General features: G+C 44.7%; 2 protein-coding genes across 6 annotated transcripts in view; one reads left to right on the forward strand and one right to left on the reverse strand.

Annotated features, from left to right (window-relative positions):
* Mboat2 (membrane bound O-acyltransferase domain containing 2) overlaps positions 1-22122 on the forward strand; it is a 128448-nt gene that overhangs the window by 67382 nt on the left and 38944 nt on the right. For 4 of the 5 annotated variants that reach the window (XM_041630222.1, XM_041630225.1, XM_041630224.1 and 1 more), the window contains one exon: positions 20283-20378. The exons of the other annotated variant lie outside the window; for it this stretch is intronic. In XM_041630222.1, the coding sequence (XP_041486156.1) occupies positions 20283-20378 (96 nt within the window). The remainder of the gene's footprint in view (positions 1-20282; positions 20379-22122) is intronic. 5 annotated transcript variants of the gene reach the window in all.
* On the reverse strand, positions 3686-4156 carry LOC121432358 (40S ribosomal protein S25-like). Its single transcript, XM_041630228.1, has one exon. The coding sequence runs from the start codon at positions 4100-4102 to the stop codon at positions 3725-3727; it is 378 nt and encodes a 125-aa protein (XP_041486162.1). The 5' UTR covers positions 4103-4156; the 3' UTR covers positions 3686-3724.

Consider the following 22122-nt stretch of genomic DNA (forward strand, 5'->3'; position numbering starts at 1 on the left):
CACCAACAAAACAAACCCCTCAAAGACAAAAAACAAAACAGAAACCAACCAAACAACTTTGAGACAAGGAATTTGAATATAAATCAGACGACTCAAAGAAATTGTGCTGATTGTCTTAGACCCGATGGCGACATGGTCCTGTCGAAGCAGAACATAGACTGATTAGAGATGTATTCGGCAGAATTCACAGAACAGTAGTGCTGACATCTGCAATTGGATCTTAGATGCTACAGAAAGAGTGGATTGAAAATGGCAGTCATTGTTTAGCTAGGTGACAAGGACGTGGGGGTTCTTCGTGCACGGTTGTGTCGTATTGCTTCTGTGTCGTCATTTGGCCTCTTCACAGGACTTAAGCTTGAGGCCATTAAAAATTGTGCTGGGGAAAGAGGAGCAGCCTTATCCTTAGTGAGCGCACTGGACCCCACCACACAAGGCCAGGGGCTGAGACATCTTAGGAAATGCTGGGTCTCTTGACCAAGGTAGGGTCTTAGGGCAGGAAAAAGGGCTGCATTGGTGCCAACCGGTGCCACGCCTCCAGTGACGAACACACCGGTTCTAAAGCAGATTCAGCAATTGCGAGAATCGGAAGGAAATTTAAGGAAAGGTGAAATTTTATACAAATGGAAAAATGGAGATCATTAACTCAAAAATAAATAGAGTTATTATTTAATATCACAGGATCTGGTAATTGTCCCTTAATGGCAAGATGCTTCCTGAGAGTGTGTGAGTGTGTGCTTTCATTGTTCTCAGCTGAGGTCACACGCGCTTGGACAGCAAGGCCAGCCATTCCCTGTGGCCATTTGTTGCGATCGGGAGATGCTGTCCATATGAGATCTGGGGGCTGCTGCCAAAGCAGACGACTCTAGATAGCCTTTTAGATAAGTGGGCTCACTCTAAAATAACAGGGAAGCAGAGAGAGGAGTTTGAAGCCAGCTTGATCTGTGTAACAACTTCCCGGCTACCTACAGCTGAACAGTTAAGCCCTGCCTCAAAAAAGAAAAAACAGAAACAAAATTAAAAGCCCCAATAGTCACTAGTATCGTATGGTATGTCTTTGTTTCTTTTCCTGTTGCTATGGTTGCTATGATAAAGTACTCCAACAAAAGTAATGTAAGGGCAAAACCAACCAAACAAAAAACTGGGGATGTATTTTAGCTTATGGTTCAGAATACAGTTCATCACGGTGGGGGATCCAGGCAGCAGGGACGTGAAGCAGCTGGTCACGTGACACCCTCACAAAGGGACAGGGAGGAAGGCAGTGCTAAGCACCCGTTCTCTATTCTACAGAGTTGAGGATCGCCCACACCAGGGAGTGGTCACATGATGATTTAGATGGTTCTTTTGGGGCTGGAGAGATGGCTCAGCAGTTAAGAGCACTGGCTGAACTTCAGAGGACCCAGATTTAATTCCCAGCACCCACATGGCGGCTTCAGCCATTTGGGTTTTTTTGTTTTTATTTTTTTTAAATTTATTTATTTATTAAGGATTTCTGCCTCCTCCCCGCCACCGCCTCCCATTTCCCTCCCCCTCCCCGATCAAGTCCCCCTCTCTCATCAGCTTGGAGAGCAATCAGGGTTCCCTGACCTGTGGGAAGTCCAAGGACCGCCCACCTCCATCCAGGTCTAGTAAGGTGAGCGTCCAAATTGCCTAGGCTCCCTCAAAGCCAGTACGTGCAGTAGGATCAAAAACCCATTGCCATTGTTCTTGAGTTCTCAGTAGTCCTCATTGTCCTCTATGTTCAGCAAGTCCAGTTTTATCCCATGCTTTTTCAGACCCAGGCCAGCTGGCCTTGGTGAGTTCCCGATAGAACATCCCCATTGTCTCATTGTGTGGGTGCACCCCTGGTGGTCCTGAGTTCCTTGCTTCCAGCCATTTGTAACTGTACATGTATGCACATACACCTGGTTGAAAATGCAACCTTTCTCCTGAAGTGGTAACTGGTAAATTGATAAGCTTTGGGGTGCAGCGGAATCTTGGTTTCTTACTGTGGCCCACGTGTGTTTTCCTAACTGCCCTCAGCGATTCTATATTCGAAGCTTATTGTTCAACTTTTTTAAGCTGCATATTTGTTACATTCCCTTAATCTAGTAAAACCAAAAGGGTTTGATAAAGGTCTCTGTTCAGTCCCACAGAAGAAAAATAAAAAAAGAAAACCCAGCAGAAAACTATTCCCGTTGTGTGAGTAAAGATAAAGGCAACTTAATATATATTAAATTCTAAACTTATTAAATTATTACTACATTAAATGTGTGGTGAGGTCATGTGTTAGGGTTCTCTAGAGGTACAGAACATAGAGAATGAGTCTGTCTGTCTGTCTGTCTAGAAAGGGGATTTATTAGAGTGCCTTACAGGCTGTGGTCTAGCTAGTCCAACAATGACCGTCTACCAACAGAAGGTCCGAGAATCAATAGTTGCTCAGTCTCAGTGGCTGGATGTCTCAGCTGGTCTTCAGTACACACCAGAGTCCTGAAGAAGTAGGCTCTAGAGCCAGTGAGGAAACAGACTTTGCTAGTGAGAACAAGAAAAGGCAGGCAGAGAGGGTGGGGGGAGAGTCCTTTTTCCATGATCTTTATATGAGAGAGGGGCAGAGAGAGAGAGAGAGAGATTTCTTTTTCCATGATCTTTATATAATAAGGCTGCAAAGTTTGGACCAGGTTAAAGGTGGGTGTTGCCATCTCAAAGATCCGGATTTTGCCGGGTAGTGGTGGCGCACACCTTTAATCCCAGCACTCGGGAGGCAGAGGCAGGTGGATCTTTGTGAGTTTGAGGCCGGCCTGGTCTACCAGAGCTAGTTCCAGGACATGCTCCAAAGTTACAAAGAAACCCTGTCTCAAAATAAAATAAAATAAAATAAAATAAAGTAAAATAGATCTGGATTCTAAGTGACTCTTTCTCCTTCAAAGGGATTAAGAAAAAATAATCCCTCACAGGTCAGATGTGCCGAGCCATTTGGACTTTATTCATTCCAGATGCATGTAGTCCAGTTGACAACCAAGGATAGCAATCCCAGGTGAGATGGTAAAGGCTATTCTTTGTGGTCAAGCAAAGGAGGGAGCGGAGTTTAGTGCCGAGGGTAGACGTGAGTGTCCCTGTTTGTTTCCTGTCACTTACGAGAAGCAACAGACGGAGACAGCGTGTGAAGGAGCAGGCCTGGTTGTGTCAGAACAAATTTCTAAGGATCCAAGAGAGCAGAGGCCCAGCCTGACCTTAAGGGTTGTACGCCGGCTCCTCCAGGAAGGCACTTTTGTCCTGTCCTGTACACAGCTCCCTTTCCCAGCTCAATGCACAGTCTAGAGCAGAGGTGAGCACACAGGGGCAGGCAGCGCCAAAGTTATTTGTTTCCCATTAGAATTGGAGCCCTTGGCAGGCAAAGGCCTCATTGTTCTGTTGAATTTAGTTACTGGCACGTAAAAGTGTTCCCTACTGCTAGCACAGTACCTTCCCTGACTTGAGACAAGTAAGGTGAGCCTGTAATTTTTTTTTTTTTTTGAGACAGGGTTTCTCCTTGGCTTTTTGGTTCCTGTCCTGGAACTAGCTCTTCTAGACCAGGCTGGCCTCGAACTCACAGAGATCCGCCTGCCTCTGCCTCCTGAGTGCTGGGATTGAAGGCGTGTGCCACCACCTCCCGGCTTTGGAATTTTTTTTTAAATTGCAATCTTTCTTACATTTTTTTTTTTATTTAATAAAGCTTTATTTTTCCAAAAGTACAGCTGATTGAACCTGTTCATGCATCTTCACCAGCAACTGGGGCATCTCCACCCTTTGTGTTTCTGGTGTAAATTACTTGGGCTCTGTGCTTTGAAACCAGCTTGATAAGCCCTTTACTAAGGAGCTCCTGAAGAGCTGCCCTGGCCAAGGAACCGCGAATCTTCAGTCTCTCAGAGACCACGGCTGGAGTAATAAGTTTATAGTTGGGCACTTCCTTACAGAGTTTGTCGTATGTAGCCTTGTCAAACAGGACTAGATTGTTCAGCTTGTCCCGAACTTTGCCTTTGGACCACTTCTTCTTTTTGGCCTTGCCAACGGACTTATTTACTGGGTCTTTGTCTTTTTTGGCCGACTTTCCGGCATCTTTCTTCTTCTTGTCATCCTTGGGCGGCATGATGAAGTTCGGAGAGTGGCGACGACCACTGCAGCCTCCCTAAGATGTCGGGAAAAAAGCTCTTTCTTACATTTTTAACATAGGAATATACTTACATTCCAGGCCTGAATTTAATGTGTCTGCCTCTTGGTTTATGGGAGAAGAAGGGGACGTCATTAAAACATGTATCAATCAAAATAAATTTTTCACATAGTAGGAGTTGGGTTTCAGGAGGCTGAGAGGTTCGTCATTGGCTGTTGATGCTGTTGGTGGAGAGAGTGATGGTTTATGGGGAAAGAGGCCATATGGAAGCATCCCATGAGCCGTCATCCCCCAGATTGTCTCTCCTGAAAGACTTCGACATTTCAAGCAGGCCATTAGTTCCAGCAGCTTCTGCCTGCTGTTTCTTCTGCTTCTCACTGAGCCATAGGGAGCACGCTGGCCTGCAAGCACTCTGTCTTCTTTTCCTGCCTCCCTGACCTTCCTCCCTCACCCTGGCCCAGTGGCCGCCTCCATCCCTGCTTCTGCCTTTTTCGCCCTCCGGTCTTCCTGATGTTGATTAACTTTCTTTCTCAGGCTGGGGAATGGCGTTTCCAACACTCTCAAGTGCACTTTTGGGTATTCATTTGGTCTGCAAGTAGTCGAAGTATCTAGGCACCTCTCTTGGTGCCGTACAGCCAGACATGGTGTTTAGGGGAGTGACATTGACTGTTGAAATGGAGAAGACAAACAGTAAACAGCCAAGCCAAGCCTCTTCAGAGGACACATTGGATGGGTCCCAGGAGAAGCTGTTTTAAAATGCCTTGAGTGGCAGGATGAGTCACCTGTCCAAGGCACCATAGCACTGCCCCAGTTCAGTTGGCAGAACATGGGACTCTTAATCCCAGGGTTGTGGGTTCGAGACCCACGTTGGATGCCAAATTGTAGTACGAATAATAAAAACCCAGAGACAGATATTGAGGTTCAACCTGAAGGTCAGAAAAGCAAGGCAGCTGGCCTAGCCACTGACCCTGACCTTTCCCTCAGACTGAAAGGGTGGTGCTGCCTCCAGGAATCCTCAGAATGAGACTGAGCTGAGAGCTGTCTCCTTCCGTTTTATATTCCTCTCTAGTTCTGGGATTAAAGGTGTGTGTCACCACTGCCTGGTCTGTATGGCTGACGAGTGCAGCTGTTTTACTTTCTGATTTTCAGGCAAGCTCTGTTTATTAAAATGCAAATGAAATCTCAGCACAGGGTGGGGGCCTGCCTAGGGTACTCTTGAGTCAGGTGTTTTGTTTAGGGACAAGAGAAAGGACCAGAGCTGCTGGGATATGGCAATCAAGGAGGGCAGTGACATAAGTCTGAGGGGAGGCGGGAACATGTAGTTCTCAGTGTATAGGGAACCTGCCAGGGAGTTTTAAGAGAGAAGTAATTTTTTAAAAGATTTATTTATTTATTAAGTATACAGTGGTCTGCCTGCATGCATGCCTGTAGGCCAGAAGAAGGCACCAGATCTCGTTACAGGTGGTTGTATACCACCATGTGGTTGCTGGGAATTGAACTCAGGAAGAGCAGGCCGTGCTCTTAACCACTGAGGCATCTCTCCAGCCTGAGGGAAGTGAATTTTATCAAGCTGCTCGCACTGTAGTAGACAGACTTAACAGTGTAGAATGGCCAGGCCACTGCTAAGTGAATGCTGGGACAGTGTCAGGGATGTGCTTGTTGATGGCTTTAGGAGGGAACAGGTATGGAGCGGAGGCAGGAGGACTATGCATTTCCAGTCCTAAACACTTGGTTGTTACCATATGTGATGGGGCGGGGGAGAACACCGTAGTCATGAACAACTTTTAGGTCCAGCTAAAGGTTGAGAAGCTTTCAGAGGAGACGCTAATGCCCAGTTGACCAGCTGTTCAGCTGTTCAGATAAAGGCCACAGAGAAAGGAAATACTTAGAAGAGGGCAAAGGCTTGGTGTAGGAAGTCACGCCAGCAGCTAGCTTTTGCCAGTCCTTACTCCAGATGTGGCTTCCTTATTGATGTCACTAGGATCCTGCTCTGGTCTTCTCTTGTCCCCCATCCTGTGATCTCCTTTATATTGGAAACACAGAGTATAGGGTAAAAGGCAGGTGAGAGCGGCCAGCTGTTTTCCACCTTCCTAATGCTGTGACCCTTTAATAACCATCCCTCATGTTATGCTGACCCCAAACATAACATCATTTTCATTTCTACTTTATAACTATAATTTTGATACTGTTAGGAATCATAGTGTAAATGTTTGTGTTTTCTGATGATATTAGGTAACCCCTGTGAAAGGGTCATTCAGCCCCCAAAGGGGTCACAACCCACAGGTAGGGTAGAACATTTTCAAGGGGTGACAGTAGACTGTGACCAGAGGGACCAATACACAGGAAAACATTCTCAAGGGTGACAGTGGCCTGTGACCAGAGGGACCATTGGACCAACCCACATTTTTAAGTAAGCTTTATTTTGTTCCTTCAAGTTCCTAAAACAGAACTGACGGTGATTGAAGATAAGCCATGTGGAGTCACTCTTTTATTTATTTATTTATTTATTTATTTATTTATTTATTTTTATTTATTTGGATTTTATAAATTAATTTATTTTTTTTAATTTATTTATTTTTTTAAATTTATTTATTTTACATATATAGTGTTCTGGGCACCAGATCTCATTATAGATGGGTGTGAGCCATCATGTGGTTGCTGGGAATTGAACTCAGGACCTTTAGAACAGCAGTCAGTTCTCTTAACCTCTGAGCCATCTCTCCAGCCCTAATTTATTTATTTATTAAGGATTTCTGCCTCGTCCCCGCAACCGCTTCCCATTTCCCTCCCCCTCCCCCGATCAAGTCCCCCTCCCTCATCTGCTCGAAGAGCAATCAGGGTTCTCTGACCTGTGGAAGCCCAAGGACTGCCCACCTCTATCCAGGTCTCGTAAGGTGAGCATCCAAACTGCCTAGGCTCCCACAAAGCCAGTACGTGCAGTAGGATCAAAAACCCACTGCGATTGTTCTTGAATTCTCAGTATTCCTCATTGTCCACTATGTTCAGCTAGTCCGGATTTATCCCATGCTTTTTCAGACCTAGGAGTCACTCTTAAGGGAAGGGATAGTAGTGTATTTTTATGCCTTATCAGAAGCTTCCAGCTAGGTAGCAGTCCTGTCTTTGGACAATGTCGTGTCTCCCCCGGGGCAAGAACTTGCCTCATGGTCACTTCTTTACCCACAGTCTCAGCTCCTGGCTTTACAACGTGCTGACGAGGGGAGGGAGGGGGCCTCTGTCCTCCATGACCTTCACATTTCTGGTCTCTAACGTTAGCGTGAGACACTAGATTTTACACCTTGACTTGTGTTTAGCTTGGGTTTTTTTTTTTTTTTTTTACTTCCAACTCTTAGATGTAGAGACCCCCAGTGCCCACCCATTATGCTGCTTCACCAGTGGGCGTCTGACTCAATTGCAAGTTGTTGAAAGGGAGGGCATCCTTTCTCCCGCGTCATCCTCATCCCCCTGTAAAAGACAAGTGTGTGCGCATTGTGTTAGGGGGACACTCTCAACCGACCAACTCTAAGGCAAACTGAGAAATCCAAACTTCAAATAAGAATGCCTGTTATTTACCCAAGTAAGTGCGGATGTGGTTCCAAGGGGCCACATGCCTGGATAGTCCATTCACATGTTGGTGAGCCGCCATACCTAGTCACCGAGAGCCCTGTCACAGAGATGCGCTTCGAAGGGCGACTGTCCACCGCATAAACAGTAAGAAACACTTCTCACAGTTTCGCTAGGTGCGTAATTGCATTGTTAGAACGGCATACAAGAAGTTATTGGAAAGATTTTTGAAGTTTGATATTGTGATAGTGGTTTTCAAAGCAGATTTCTGGGGAAGCCTAGAAGAGTAAACACAAATCACTGTGTTTTCTTCTGAAACTGCTTGAAAGGTGTCAGGACGGAGGTGCAGACCCACAGGAAAAAGACCTGGCAGTGTTCAGAAAGCTGAAACTGCTTTGCAGATGCTGGTGCCCCAGCAGGTGCTAGGCGGTTGATTCTGATGTATGGGTTTGAACACTAAGGCGAAATGGACTGTTGACCCTCAGAACAGAATCCCTCCCCGGCGAGTGAGCCCCAGACATAGGAGCAGCTTGAATCTGTCACAAAGGGCCAGGCCATGCCCTGTGACTTGCACACTCTTTTATACAAGCACAGACAAAAATGCAGAAGACACAGGCTCTTTAGAGTCACAGCATGCGTGCTCAGGCCACATTTTCAGACACCATCATCCAGAAAGATAGTTCTTTACATTGCCTTGCACGTAATCACTTAGTAAAGTGGACAGACTTGACTAAGTATAAATTCTTTAAGAAGGAAACGGGTAATTTTAAAGCAAGTGTCTTTCTAGACCTCTGGCTTTATTAGACTTCAGATCCTATCTTGAAATGGACCCAGGCATGGAATGTTCATTGTGGCGCCTGCACTATGGGATGGTTTGCAGGTTGGGCAAGGGGCTGGACATTGAAACACAGACACGGGCCATCCTTGAAACAAAAATGTCAACTTTATTGTGTTCCAGGGCAGCTTATATGGGGATCTCCTTGACTAATGGCCATGCCCTAGCTCTCGGGATTTTTCAGCCGCAAAACCACTCCCCTGCCATCAGGAACTCATGAGGGTCTTGTGCCCAGAGCAGCCTCCAGCACAGGAAAACAAGTTGTTTACTCCAGCAGGCAAGGAGTCACAGGAAATTCAGGGTCTGAGGGTCTACAGTCCCCAACAATTCATGGCTTGTTTCCTTAGGTTCATCTAGTTGCATTTTTCTTCTAGCATGTGTTAGGTTGAAAATTTTCACATAGTGCATATTTAGTACACTAGCAGGTTGTCAGTTTAGTTAATAATGTTTTATAATTCCTGTTGCTACTTACTAGCAAAATTCTTTTAGATTTATTCATTTTATGTTATGTGTGAGTGTCTTGCTTGCATGTGTCTGTGCACCACCCATGCGCTTAAAGGTCAGAAGAGGGCATTGGATCCCTTGGAAGTGGTGTTAAGGATGCTCTTGAACCTCTGTGTTGGCACTGGGATCCAAACCAGGGTTCTTTGCAAGAGCAACAAGTGGCCTTACTGTGGAGCATCTCTCCAGCCCTCAAAATCTGCTTTTAATATGCTGTCAATTATCTGAGTACTTTGTGAGCAGTTGTACTGTCTTTGGGGTTAAACTCGGTGTCCCCACATTATTCCTGTGCCCTCCCCTGCATATCATCACCAGTACTTGCTTTGTTCTTTTGTAGGTTGGGGATGTGTCCTGCTATTTAAATAGATAGGCAGTTCCAAGGTGTATGTGTGTAGTTCCAGCTACTTGAGAAGCTGAGGCAGGAGCATCACTCAAGTCCAGGTGGCATTTAAGCAACATAGCATGACTGGCTCTCAAAACAAGCCAACGGACTGAAGTAGAAGAGCTTGCCAGATTGAGTGAATTTCAGTCTTATTTAGTTTCAGGTAGTGTATCCTAAAAATAGTAATGGATGACGGCACCTAGACGCTTCAGAACATTCTGAGAGGGCTGGCCTTGAGGTGCAAGTTTGAAGCGTTACTTTAGAGGTGTCTATTTGAACTAGTCTGTCAGAATTACAGTTATCTATAATGTTCCAGTGTGTGCCATGAGGGGAGGGCTAGGCTTGAGAGATGCCAACTTGAATAAACCTGACCTTGTCTGAAGGGCTTTTTTTTAGCCACCTGCAGTCTAAACCAAGTTTTGCTTCCATAGCCCTTGCTGTTTGCATGGGGCAGCTCTGATGAGCAGAGGAAGAGGAAGCTGTCAGCAAGAAGCAGTTCAACAAGATCACAATTATCTTTAAGGCGAAATGGAACCAGTTAAAGCAGAAATGGCACTGCCTGAAAACTGAACTACCCGACGCTGCCTAACCCAGCCTTCCTGCAGAGGCTGGAGTTCAGGAATCGGCCTGAGTGACAGCGTGTGGTAGAATAGGAATCCAGGCTTCTCTCGAAGATCTTGTAAACCTCCTGTCTTACCCATTTCATAGCTCTTCCTGAGAATGGCCGCCCACACCTGTAATCCCACCCAGTACTTGGGAGACTGAGACAGAAAGATCCACCTGAGTCGAAGACCAGCCTGGGCTATGTGATGAATGAGTTCCAAGTCAACCTAAGCTTCATTGAGGGAGCCCTGCCTCAAAAATATTAACAGCCACTGCAATAGTAATAGCAATGGCTTGCTACAGCCACCGCCGAGACCTTACTTAGCACTATTAACTGACCCTGAGGTGGCCACCAAGTCCTTCTTCTTCTCTAGCCCCTATGGTTACTGAGTTTCCAGCTTAGATGGTTACAGAGGTGGGCAGTTCTGTTTCTTGTAGCACGTAGGCACATGACTCCTTTAAATTCAACACTTACTATGCATATGCCCCCCCCCGAAACTCTGAAAAATACCAGTTGTGTGTTCCTTGATTGGAATAAAAAGTGAAATCCATGTAAATACTTATTTTTAAAATATATATAGCTCATGGGTCATTCTTAAAGAAATCTGAAAGTTCTAAAGTGTTGGGAAAAGCTGTTAGGTAGAGCTTCTGAGCACCAGCCCTTACTGTGGGAACAAGAGATCAGGGAGGTGAGAATGAGGAAGAGAGACTAGTCAGGTCCCGTGGCTTGAGGCTGGAGTGTGTGCCAGGGTGTGGTTGGAAGATAGCATTGTATACGGGCACAAATGATATGAGGTGCAGAGATTTAAAGCATAGTCATGGAGTGGTAGTTAGATATAGTGACTTCAGGGGCTGGAGACGAAACTCAGTGGGAGAGCGTTTGCTCACATATACTCACAAGGCCTGGTTTCATCCCAGCCCCGACACCCCCCCCCACACGCATGCACACGCATGCACACGGACACACACATGCATGCACGCACACACAAAATCACTCCCTCATTTGGAGCAGAGCATTGGAAAAGATGGCTTTGGTAGTAGTTCAGCATCTCTGCCCTGTTTGGTGCTGTGTTTCAGGTGTTAGTTACACAGCTAAGTTGAGATGTAGAGGAGTGTGTTGGCTTGAGTTTGGATGCCCAGTACATGTCCCAGCTAGAGGCAGAAAGTGGACATTGTCTGTAGAGTGGGTATTTAAGATCCCGGGCCTCTTAAATTCCTCTTGGAAGGAAGTGGACACAGAGAAGGGAAGCGAATTGGACCCTTAGGCCCGTAGTGAGGGAAGGTCTGTAGAGAAACCCAATAAAGTTTTAGTATTTCCAAGTCATTTTAAACAGCTTTATTGAGATGTAATTTACCAAAAATGAGTTACCTGTTCGAGGAATGTGGGTGCATGTATGGATCTCTTTAACTGTCAATTGTTAATATAAAGGACATTTCCCCTTTGCCAAAAATATCCCCATCATAGCTGGGTGCGGTGGCACATGCCATTAATCCCAGCACTTGGGAGGCAGACGCAGGTGGATCTCTGTGAGCTTGAGGACAGCCTGGTCTACAAAGTGAGTTCTAGGACATCCAGGACTGTTACACAGAGAAACCCTGTCTCGAGAAGCAACACAAAACAAAAAAAGGCCCCATCATGCCCGCTTGTCCCTTGAAACCAGTAATCCATTTTCCATCCGTCAGAGCAATTCTGACCTTTCTAGAGTGTCATATAAACTGTGCCATACACTGTGTGTGACACTATTCCTGGGGAGACATGATCAGATAGATGTCTGCTTGTCTCAGGTAGGCAATCAGTAACAGATCCTCCCAAGTCCAGTTTGGTGAACCAATGAGGTTTATTGAGGTTATACTTAGAGGAGCGGAAGTGACTCAGAGACAGCTCCATCACCCAAACCCACCCAGCACTGTCTGAGTTTGCCTCTCACCAGTCCTTATTGCTTCTTCAATGGATCTGGTCAGTTTCAGGGACTTCCTGAAGTTACTGAGTTTCCTTACAGAGCTTCATGAGTTTTCCCTACGGGATGGAATGTTTCTTTCCCTTTACAACAGATGATAAAAGGAGAGAATAAACTACCACAAATGGCCCTCTGACCTGCACATGTATGCCTACAAGCATGCACACATAAATACATTTTATAACTAAGAAAAAAAGAGACGATTCCTTTTTGTTCAGCTAGCATTCTGTGATATGAACATACCACGATTATGCACCATTTCATCTCTTAATGGACTTACAGACTGTTTCAAAATTTGAGCTTTTGGGATTCAAACTTGTAAAACATTCTTACACAAGTTTTTGTGGATGTGTTTCTGTATTTTTATGTAAATACCTAGAAGAGGAACTGCTAGGGTACTGAATTAAAGTATTTTAATTATGTAGAAAATTGCCAGAGGTTAAAAAAGAATGGAGAGAAAGAACTTGCCCAGCTCTCTCAAAGTGGGTGTTCTGTTGTACTCTTGTCCCAGAGTCTGAGGGAGCTCCTTCCCTCTGGTCTACTGAAGGTTGTCTTAAGATATTTCTCTGTAGCTTTGATTTTGATTCCTCTGGTAATTACTGGTGCCAGCCACGTTTCCTCTGCTAATTGACTAGTTATATAACTTTGGAGAGTTATTCTATCCAAGGCTTCCCACTGTTGTTTTTGTTACCGTTCATTCTTTCTGTATTTTGGATAGCAGCCCTTTGCTAGCTACATACATTGTGAATATTTTCTTACATTCTCTGACCTGCCTTCCTGCTTCTTAGTGATGACTAGTAGGTGAGAACTTTAAAATGTTGATAAAATCTGTTTTGCAATTTAATTTTTTTTTTTACTGTGACCTGCTTTGTGTCCCTTTTAAATGATTCAGTATGGAAAAGGCAGTAGTTACAATTCACCATGGAGCCCATCAGCTTTCTGTTACTGTAACAAACACTCGAGAAAAATCAACTTGGATTACACATTTTGGGATGTTGTTGTGTTTTTTTGTTGTTTTGTTTTGTTTTGTTTCCGAGACAGGGTTTCTCTGTAGCTTTGGGGCACCTGTCCTAGAACTAGCTCTTGTAGATCAGGCTGTCCTCAAACTCACAGAGATCCGCCTGCTGTTATTATTATTATCATTAATTATTATTCCCCCATGATTTCCAGTCCTGTGATGGACAGTAACTTGCTTTCTTCACTTGAGATTCTCTGCCAGTTCATTCTCATGGTCCCTCACTACCTTGTTTTCCCCTTCAACGGTTTCTACTTATGATGAATAGACGTTTGGAATGTCGTAAGAAAACATTCTGTTCTTGCACGCTTCATAAGCTACTGACCTGTTGTGTGCGCATGGTGGGAGGGGTGTGCATGCATGTGCTTATGGAGGCCGGTGATTGATGCTGGGTGCTGCCTCAGGGTTTCTATGCTGCAACAAAGCTCTACAACCCAAAAACAAGTTGGGGAGGAAAGGGTTTATCTGACTTATCTTCACTGAAGGAAGTCAGGACAGGAACTGAAGCACTGTAGGAACCCTGAGGCAGGAAGTGATGGCAGAGGCCATGGAGGGGTGCTGCTTACTGGCTTGCTCCCCGTGGCTTGCTCAGCCTGCTTTCTTATAGAACCCAGGACCGCCAGTCCAGGGATGGCACCACCCACCATGGGCTGGGCCCTTCTCTATCAATCACTAATTAAGAAATGCCCTACAACTGGATCTTATGGAGGCGTTTTCTCAGTTGAGGCTCCCTCCTCTCAGATGACTCGAGCTTGTGCCAAGTTGATATAAAACTAGCCAGGCCTTCCTCAGTCACTCTTCACATTTATGTTTTGAGTCCTGGCCTCTCACTGCGCCTGGAGATTGCTAATTCAACTAGGCTTGCTGACCAGCGATCTTCAGGACAGTCCTGCCTCTGCCTCCTCAGTGCTGGAATTACAGATGCATGCCTCCCTGCTAGGCTTTTACCCGGGTTCTGAGCATCTATCAAATTCATGCCACCACAGGTGTTTTAATGACTGAGCCAGCTCGCCATATCCTTCTCTTCATTTTGGCGGTACAGATCCTGAGAGCCAGGATGCTGTTGGTTGCCAAAAACAGAAAGCCCAACTCAAGGACACAGGGGTGTGAACAGAATAGAAAGTATTATCTCTCAAAGCTGAAATCCCGAGGCAGGGCCGTTCATTTGGCTAGTTCAGCATTGCCATCTTCGGAGTATCGGACCCCCACATTCATTTCATTTCATCCTCACTACTTCAGCATGTTGACAGTGTCCAGGCTGACTCCTCCTATGAGCAAGAATTGACTGCTGCCCTTTCAGGTGTCCCAGCAGCAGCAGCAGAGGCAGATGTCACATCTGAGGGATGAGGTCAAGCCTCCAAATCCTCTGTCATTATTAATCAACATTTCCAAGTCCCGTTGGCTGCTCACAAGTCAACCACTTGTAGGAAGACGAGAGCTCCATGATGGAGTTAGAACGGCTGAAGCCCCCAGGTGCCAGCCTGGAGTGACAAATCTACGCTTGGGAGACCAGACAGGCAGTGCCACGGGGCCGTGATTGGAATCTAGTCTGGGTTTTATTTGCATCTAGATTCTTCTTTGGAGATATTCAGTGGTGCTCATACAGACCAAATCACTTAAAACGTGATGGTGTGCACACCGGTTTACATGCCTGCTTTCCCTGCTGATGTGTGAACGTGAGAAAAATCAGACTTTCCCCAGTACTCCTGCGCACAACTGAGCATTTGAGGAGCTAACTCGGTTGCATGTACCAGAAAAGATCCTTGGCACCTAGGATCTTTTTCCAGAGTGGGTCTGCCCAGAGCCTGTGTAGTAGCCCAGCAGCGTCAGGGAAACAGAGGCTCTTGCTCGGCTGTGTGTTCCTAGCTTGTGTGTTGCCCCGAACATGTAAGGCAATGTCTGCAGCTGTTACCAGACACATACGTAGGGACATAGAAAAGCCACGCAGCCTACTCAGCCCCACTGCCTGTTTTTTCTGGGAAGACATAACACAGTACATTAGTAGAAAGAAACCTGTGGATGTACTTTTAAACTCTCCAGGAGTCAGTTTAAAAACGAGCACATAACTAACCTGAGGAACGCATTTCTTCTCCCCTAATATATCCAACGATAACTTGCAAAAGTACAATCAACAAATAGGCTAACAAGTTAATCAGTTTTTGCCTTTCCAGACCCAGAGTCTGGGTGTGTTTTATCGTCATAGTGAGTTCAGCTTGCACTAACCATGTTTCAGGAACCCAGCAATGTGAGTCATCAGGAAGTGTCAGCCCGTGTCTCACGACTAACTAGCTTTCTGGAGAACAGGTGTGTAACAGGCAGTCAGCCTTCCCTCTGTGGCTTCCACATCTGTGCGGTCAACACTGCGGCCAGAAAAACCCGAGGAAAACATGGCGTGTGTGTTGAACATACACAGACTGGTTATCCCTGCGCACAGCCATTTATAGTCTCTTACCTTGCGTTAGCCACCGTAAATCACCCATCCCGGGGTGGTTAAAGTGCACAGGGGAGCGTGCCTTCTGTGCAGCCCCTGACCATTGTACATAAGGGGCCTGACCCCCTGTGGATTTGGGTGTGTGGATCGGGAGCTGGAATCAGTCTGATAGGCAGTGCCAACTATGCTTATTCCACAATGTATGAGTCGAGTGGATGTGTGATATATAATATACAAACACCAAATGGCCAGTCCACTTGCTTGTGAATTCTCTGCCCATAGTTCCCGTGGAATGCTTTCATTGATTAGTGCCAAAGTTCTTATAGCTAACCTGTGGTTGCAGGCCTGCCCTGGTGCCTACAGGTAGGTGCTGAATTACCATCTAGATCAGTAAAGCTCGTGTTAATGATGTGCTAATGTCATTCTAAAGTGAGTGTTGACTGACATATATGCTAATGAAGTAGTGGTGGTGATGTCATTCCTCACAATGACTGACAATCCTGTTACTTTTAATTAAAACTTAATGTGAATTATTACTATCTCCACCCACAGTTTAGTCCTTAATTAGGGTCAGCAAAAGTTCCTTTAACAGGATGAGCCAGTAATTATTTTAGGCTTCTATGGCTGCTGTAAGCTGAGAGCAGCCATTGTAATACTCAAATGAGCGGGGTGTGGCCAAATAAAAATATGTTTATAAAACCAGACAATGGATGAGATTTTTTTTCTAGAGGCTAGAGTTGATAGTCTTGGTTTTAATGACCAGATTTATCTTACTTATCAGTTTCTGTCCCACAAATTCTTGCACCCTGGTAAGGTAGGAATTGAAATCTCTGAATGTAGAGTTGGGTGGAACTGCACAGTATTGTATCGTTGTATAGTATTTCCACAGTTATACTGCAGACCTTTGCAGGATTTATCCCACAACTTTGTCCTTCATGTATTAGGTGAAATAAGAACATGGAATTGTCAGTTCAAAGACTATGTAACATGCATTCTTTGCATTCTTAGTATAATGGCGTATATTTGATATATGGTAACGTATGCTGCAAAATTATGCGCTTAAGAGACTCTGAAACTTCCATTCCTCAGACTGCGGTGTAGCTCGGTTGGTTGCTCAGCTAGCACACATGAACCCCGGATTTGAGTAAAAAGGAAGAAACTGGGGGTGGGGTGCATTTTATAATGTTCACAGTGGCATGTACGCCCCCATGCAATAAACAGACAATAGATAGACTGACTGATACATAGACAGACAAAGATGCTAAAAATGAAAGCCTGAGTGTTACCCTCTTTAGACGGTGTCTGTGCTGTCCAGCCCAAGTATTACCCTCTTTAGACTGTGTCTGTCTGTGTTGTCCAGCCTGAGTATGACCCTCTTTAGACTGTGTCTGTGCTGTCCAGCCTGAGTGTTACCTTCTTTAGACTGTGTCTGTCTGTGTTGTCCAGCCTGAGTGTTAACCTCTTTAGACTGTGTCTGTGCTGTCCAGCCTGAGTATGACCCTCTTTAGACTGTGTCTGTGCTCTCCAGCCTGAGTATGACTCTCTTTAGACTGTGTCTGTGTTGTCCAGCCTGAGTGTTAACCTCTTTAGACTGTGTCTGTCGGTGTTGTCCAGCCTGAGTATGACCCTCTTTAGACTGTGTCTGTGCTGTCCAGCCTTAGTGTTACCCTCTTTAGACTGTGCCTGTCTGTGTTGAACACAGTCTTCAGCCTGCTGTGAGTTTCCAAGTTGTCTCTGACAGCTGCTTGACTGAATCTCATTTATTTTTCCAAATAAATGATGGTTACATTTTTCTTATATAATCCGTTCCTTATCATTCTTATTTTCCACTTGATTTCTTCATCTGTTTTTTATTGCTTGGAAGTTCTCTGTTAGGGACATTAACCTAGCATGCATACAAGTTGATTTCTGTTACATTAGCATGTAATGCTTCGTAATTTATTGTAGCGAAATGTCTGATATGTTTTGTGCTTATGTGATTGTCCCCTCTCCAGCTGTTCTCTTTTATCTTATTGTATGACTCTGCATATTATTTTTTACATTTATATCTTTTCCTATTGTACTGATTGGTATTCCCTGTGTCTAGTGTGCATTGGGGAGCCATCTCAGAAGAGAGCTATTGTTTTGGCTCACTAAACTTCATTCATCTTGCCCCTGGTTTAACATGCCAGTGTTATCATAAACAGTTGGACAGTGAGTCTTTTTAAACTGTCTCTTGTTTGAGCAATCCTTTGATCTATTTTTGAAACAACGCTACATTCTAAATCCTTGCAGCACATTCTAAATCCTTTCTGGCACGTGTTTATTTAGTTAGCTAGAAGCCCCTGAAGATCAGCTGGTTCACCCCCACCAAAGGCATTGTTAGGATTATGATGCTAAACTTAGAAATTAATTTAACAGGAGTAGCATTTACTATTACTGAGTCTTCTAAACCATAAGTAGAGTGAGGCCGTCCAACGCATGGTCCTCTTCTTTCCCACCCCACACTTCCTGATTGTTCTTCCCTTATGAGTTACTACTATCTCAGGACTGACAAGAGCCTGCATGCGTGCGTGTGTGTGTGTGTGTACATATACGTTGTATGTGCATATATGTGTGCAAAAGCACACATTGTGCATGTGGAGGTAAAAGATCAATATCTTGACTTCCTTCTCCACATTGTTATTGTTATCTGTGTGTCCATGTCCGTGTGTGTGTGTGTGTGTTATATGATAGGGAGCCATACCATAGTACATATGTAGGAATCAGAGGACACTGTTATGGAGTTGGTTTTCTTAACCCCTATACGTGGGTTCTAGAGACCTCATGCCAAGTGCTTTTACCTCCTGAGCCATCTAGTTGGCCCCCAACACCTAATTTTTTTTTTGAGACATAGTTTCTCACAGAGTCTGGAGCTTTCTAATTCAGCTACCCTGGTTGGCCACTGAGCGCCAAAGCTCCTCTTGTCCTGACTCCCCTTGTGCTGGTGTTACAGGCTTGTACCACTATGCTGGGCTTTCTCATGTGTTCTGGGGACTGATCTTGGGTCTGTCTGCTGGTATGGTAAGTAATCTTCCCAGCCTCATGTTTAGACATTTTAATGTTGAGGAAACATCATTTTTTTACCCCTCAGCTTGCTAAGAGTTTTTTGCTTTATTGATTTTTTCCCGCTCTTTTACAGAGTCATACTGAGCCCAGAACCTTATGCATGCCAGCAAGCATGTGCCCTACCACCGAGCTGTGCGTGTCGCCGGCACTTTTACTTTTTATTTTACAACGGTATCTTATCCCATTGTCAAAGCTGGTGTTGAGCTTACTGTGTAGTATGAGGCAGGCCTCTGAACCTGAAGTCTTCATGTTTCGGCCAAGTACTGCCACCAGGCTTGGCTGAAGTTTTAGCAAATGCCCGTGTATCTTTTTGACTCATCATTGGGATGATTAATACTGCTAGCCTTCCTATATAAACTACTTTAAGTTACAAAACACACTGACAGTGATTCAAATAACTTTATTAAATAAATACTGGGTTTAGCATGCTCTTTTTTTTTTTCTTTGAGACAGGGTCTCTCTGTTTAATGTAGATCAATCTGGACTTGAACTCGTAGAGACTCACCTGCTTCCACTCCTGCGTGCTGGCATTAAATGTGTACATCACCACACCCAGCTGGTTTTTTTTTTCTTTCTCCCAGATTTTCTTTTTCAGAGCTTTAAAGAACTCATTCATAAAGCCACCTGAATCACGTACATGAGAAACCTAAGATTTAGTTTAGCCAAATAGATAGTGTTTCCCCCTTCGATTGCTTCTGTATTGAATGCTTAGAAAACCCTCCAGTTTGAGAGCTACTTTTGAATATTTAGCCGTAATTCCCACTTGGTATGGTTTCGTATTTGATTATTTAATCCATCTAGAATGGTCATCACACGAGGAAGGCCTAGCTTCCTCTGCCCTTCCTGACTTGTTGACTAATGACATGTTTATACCCCGAGAATTTGAATTGCAGCTCTTGTCTTATGTGAAGTTACGTTTTCTAGGATGTGGTTTTTGGGTTTCTTCTGTTCTTTTTCCATGGATACATAAGCTCATTTTCCATACTGTGTTCACTTGTAATACCATCTGAGCACCTTGAGTTTGGGAAAGTCACTAACTGGTTGTGCCTATAAAGTCTCTAGCCGGTTCTGGGTGAGCACCCCCGATTCACTCTAAAGGGTATGAACTTAGGCTACTGAGGGCTTATTTTAAAAATCAAATAAAATTGCTGAAAAGCATTTGCCAGAGATCAGCTTCTCCAGAACCCATGTGTAGGGGGTGGGGTGGTGGTAGCTTGCCTACAGTTTCAGTCTCTGAAGGCAGGGGTCCCCAGGCCAAGCTGGCTCTTGACTAGTCGTCCTGGCGAGGTCTGGATCTGACTGAGGGACTGTACCTCACTGAAGAAAGCGGGAAGATGATCAAGGATGATTCCCAGCACTGACCTCCGGTTTCCATAATCACACAAACACATGCACGTGTCCACCTACGTGCAGACCCGTGCACACGCATACGAAGAGATGAGGAGAATCTAGTGAAGAATTGTGTAAGGTCTATGGGAGCAGTAACGGATCAATTAAAAAAGCTGTCACCAGTAATCAAGTCTTTCAATGCTTCTGTTCATGGTTTTCACATATGAAATCTTATGTGTGGCCGTCTTTCAGAATAAAATTGAACGGCAGCAGTGGTCAGTTTCATCAACCATCCACATGTTAGGAGAGAGTTCTCATAATCTGTTAGATCAAGGTATTTGTAGGATGGATTTAATACTATTTAATTGTGGAGCCATGTGAATCAGTGAGTTTCTGTACAATGTGTCCTTTGACGGAATGAACGTTTCCACTAATCTGGCTTATTTTTGTTTTACAGATGTTGTTTTGTGTTTGCTTTGGGATACCTCACAGTGTGTCAGATTACTAGAGTCTATATCTTTGATTATGGACAATATTCTGCTGATTTTTCAGGGTAAGATGAAAATTTGATTCAGTGACCTCTTCTATCTGTTCTACCAGAGTGGTTGAAAAGTACAGACTGCAGTTTCACTTAGTACCTCCGACGGAGGGCTGTTGAACGTGTGTAATTCAGTGGATGTCACAGAGACCCCTGTGCTTCTCAATTGCCTTAGATAAACCTTCTAAACATAGAGCAGTTAGACTCTTCATGTGGCATTTTTGTATTCAAAGTGGCCTCTGATTCTAATAGGAATTTCCTTCTGCAAGCATTTATAAGCATTGAAAGACAGCTGCCCCGGCTACCCCCCCCCCCCCGGCTGGAGAAATGACCCAGAGGTTAAGAGCACCGACTGTTCTTCCAGAGAACCTGGGTTCAATTCCCAGCACCCACATGGCAGCTTACAACTGTCTGTAACTGAGTTCCAGGGGATCTGACACCCTCACCCAGACATAAATGCAGGCACAACATCAATGCACATAAAAAGAAGTAAATTTAAAAAAAGAAAGTCAGCCCCCTCCAAGCTATATTCTTGCTACTTAGCTTTCTTCTTCCCTCCTTCCCTCCCTCCCTCCCTCCCTCCCTCCTTCCCTCTGTCCCTCTCTCCCACCACAGAGTAGTGGAAATGACTTCTGGCTTTTGTTTCTCCAGAGGGGATTATTTCCTTCTTGGCACTGGACAGGTTTCATTACCTTGTAAGGAGACTGAGGGAGTGTTAGGAGAGAAACGCAGCCTCTCACCCTGAGCTAACCAGCTCCTGTCTTTGTGAAGAAGCATGTCCTTCCATGTGAGGCCCAGGTGGGCAGCAGAAGACTTCACACTTGACATCAGTTACTCTTGGCTTTCTCCATTGTCCGAGAAAGGGTGTGTCTTCTTCAGTCTTTCACCTTTGGGCAGTATCAAAATGAATAAAATATCCAATTAATGATAAGTAAATTAGAAAAAAAAATTGTATCTCAATAGAAATTGACCAAATTATTTGAGAAAAAATTACAAGGGAGAATTTTAGAGGATAAAGTATCTTTTTCTTCCCAGTAAGAGTAAAGTATATTTAAAAAAAAAATGGGCTCGGAGGAAAGCAAGTTGTGTCCCAAAATAACAAAACCAAGCCAAAACAGGTGACATATACTTTTAAACAAAGAAGAAGAAAGAAAGATACGGCATCAGATTAAGAAGTGAGTCAAGTCGCATTGAAATCCACACCTGGAATGGGAGGGTAACAAACAGACCAGCCACACATCTTTTTTGTTGTTGTTTTTATTTATTTATTTCTTTTTTTTCCCCCCAAGGCAAGGTTTCCCTGTAGCTTTGGAGCCTGTCCTGGAACTAGCTCTTGTAGACCAGGCTGGCCACGAACTCGCAGAGATCTATCTGCCTCTGCCTCCCAAATTCTGGGATTGAAGGCATGCACCACTACTGCCCTGCCAGCCACCATCTTTAACAACAGATATTCTTAAAGAATATATGCAGGGCAGAATCAGCACTCACTTGGCCCCCTGTGAGTAGGGGGAAGTGGGCCTGGTCACATGGCATGGCGGGATGAAGTTGGGAGCTAGTTGTAAAACTAACAGATTATGTAGAAAGCAGACCCCTGCTAGAATAGCCACCCAAAGCGAACCATGCCATCCAGTGACTTTTCACCCCGAGCTACGGAGCCCCAGGATCCAGGCTGTGTGTGCTGTCCCAGGGGTGTCAAGCAGTGGGGACCCTGGATCCTTCAGTTTTGTTCTACTCACACCTGCTATGGGTTTCTCTGGTC

The sequence above is a fragment of the Microtus oregoni genome, unplaced genomic scaffold (assembly GCF_018167655.1).
Source record: "Microtus oregoni isolate MIOR12 unplaced genomic scaffold, Mior012 000034F_ref0000314, whole genome shotgun sequence".
Classification (NCBI taxonomy): domain Eukaryota; kingdom Metazoa; phylum Chordata; class Mammalia; order Rodentia; family Cricetidae; genus Microtus; species Microtus oregoni.

Excerpts from the sequence above, each read along its gene's own strand:
- LOC121432358 (XM_041630228.1), bottom strand. The coding sequence starts at position 4,102 with ATGCCGCCCAAGGATGACAAGAAGAAGAAAGATGCCGGAAAGTCGGCC.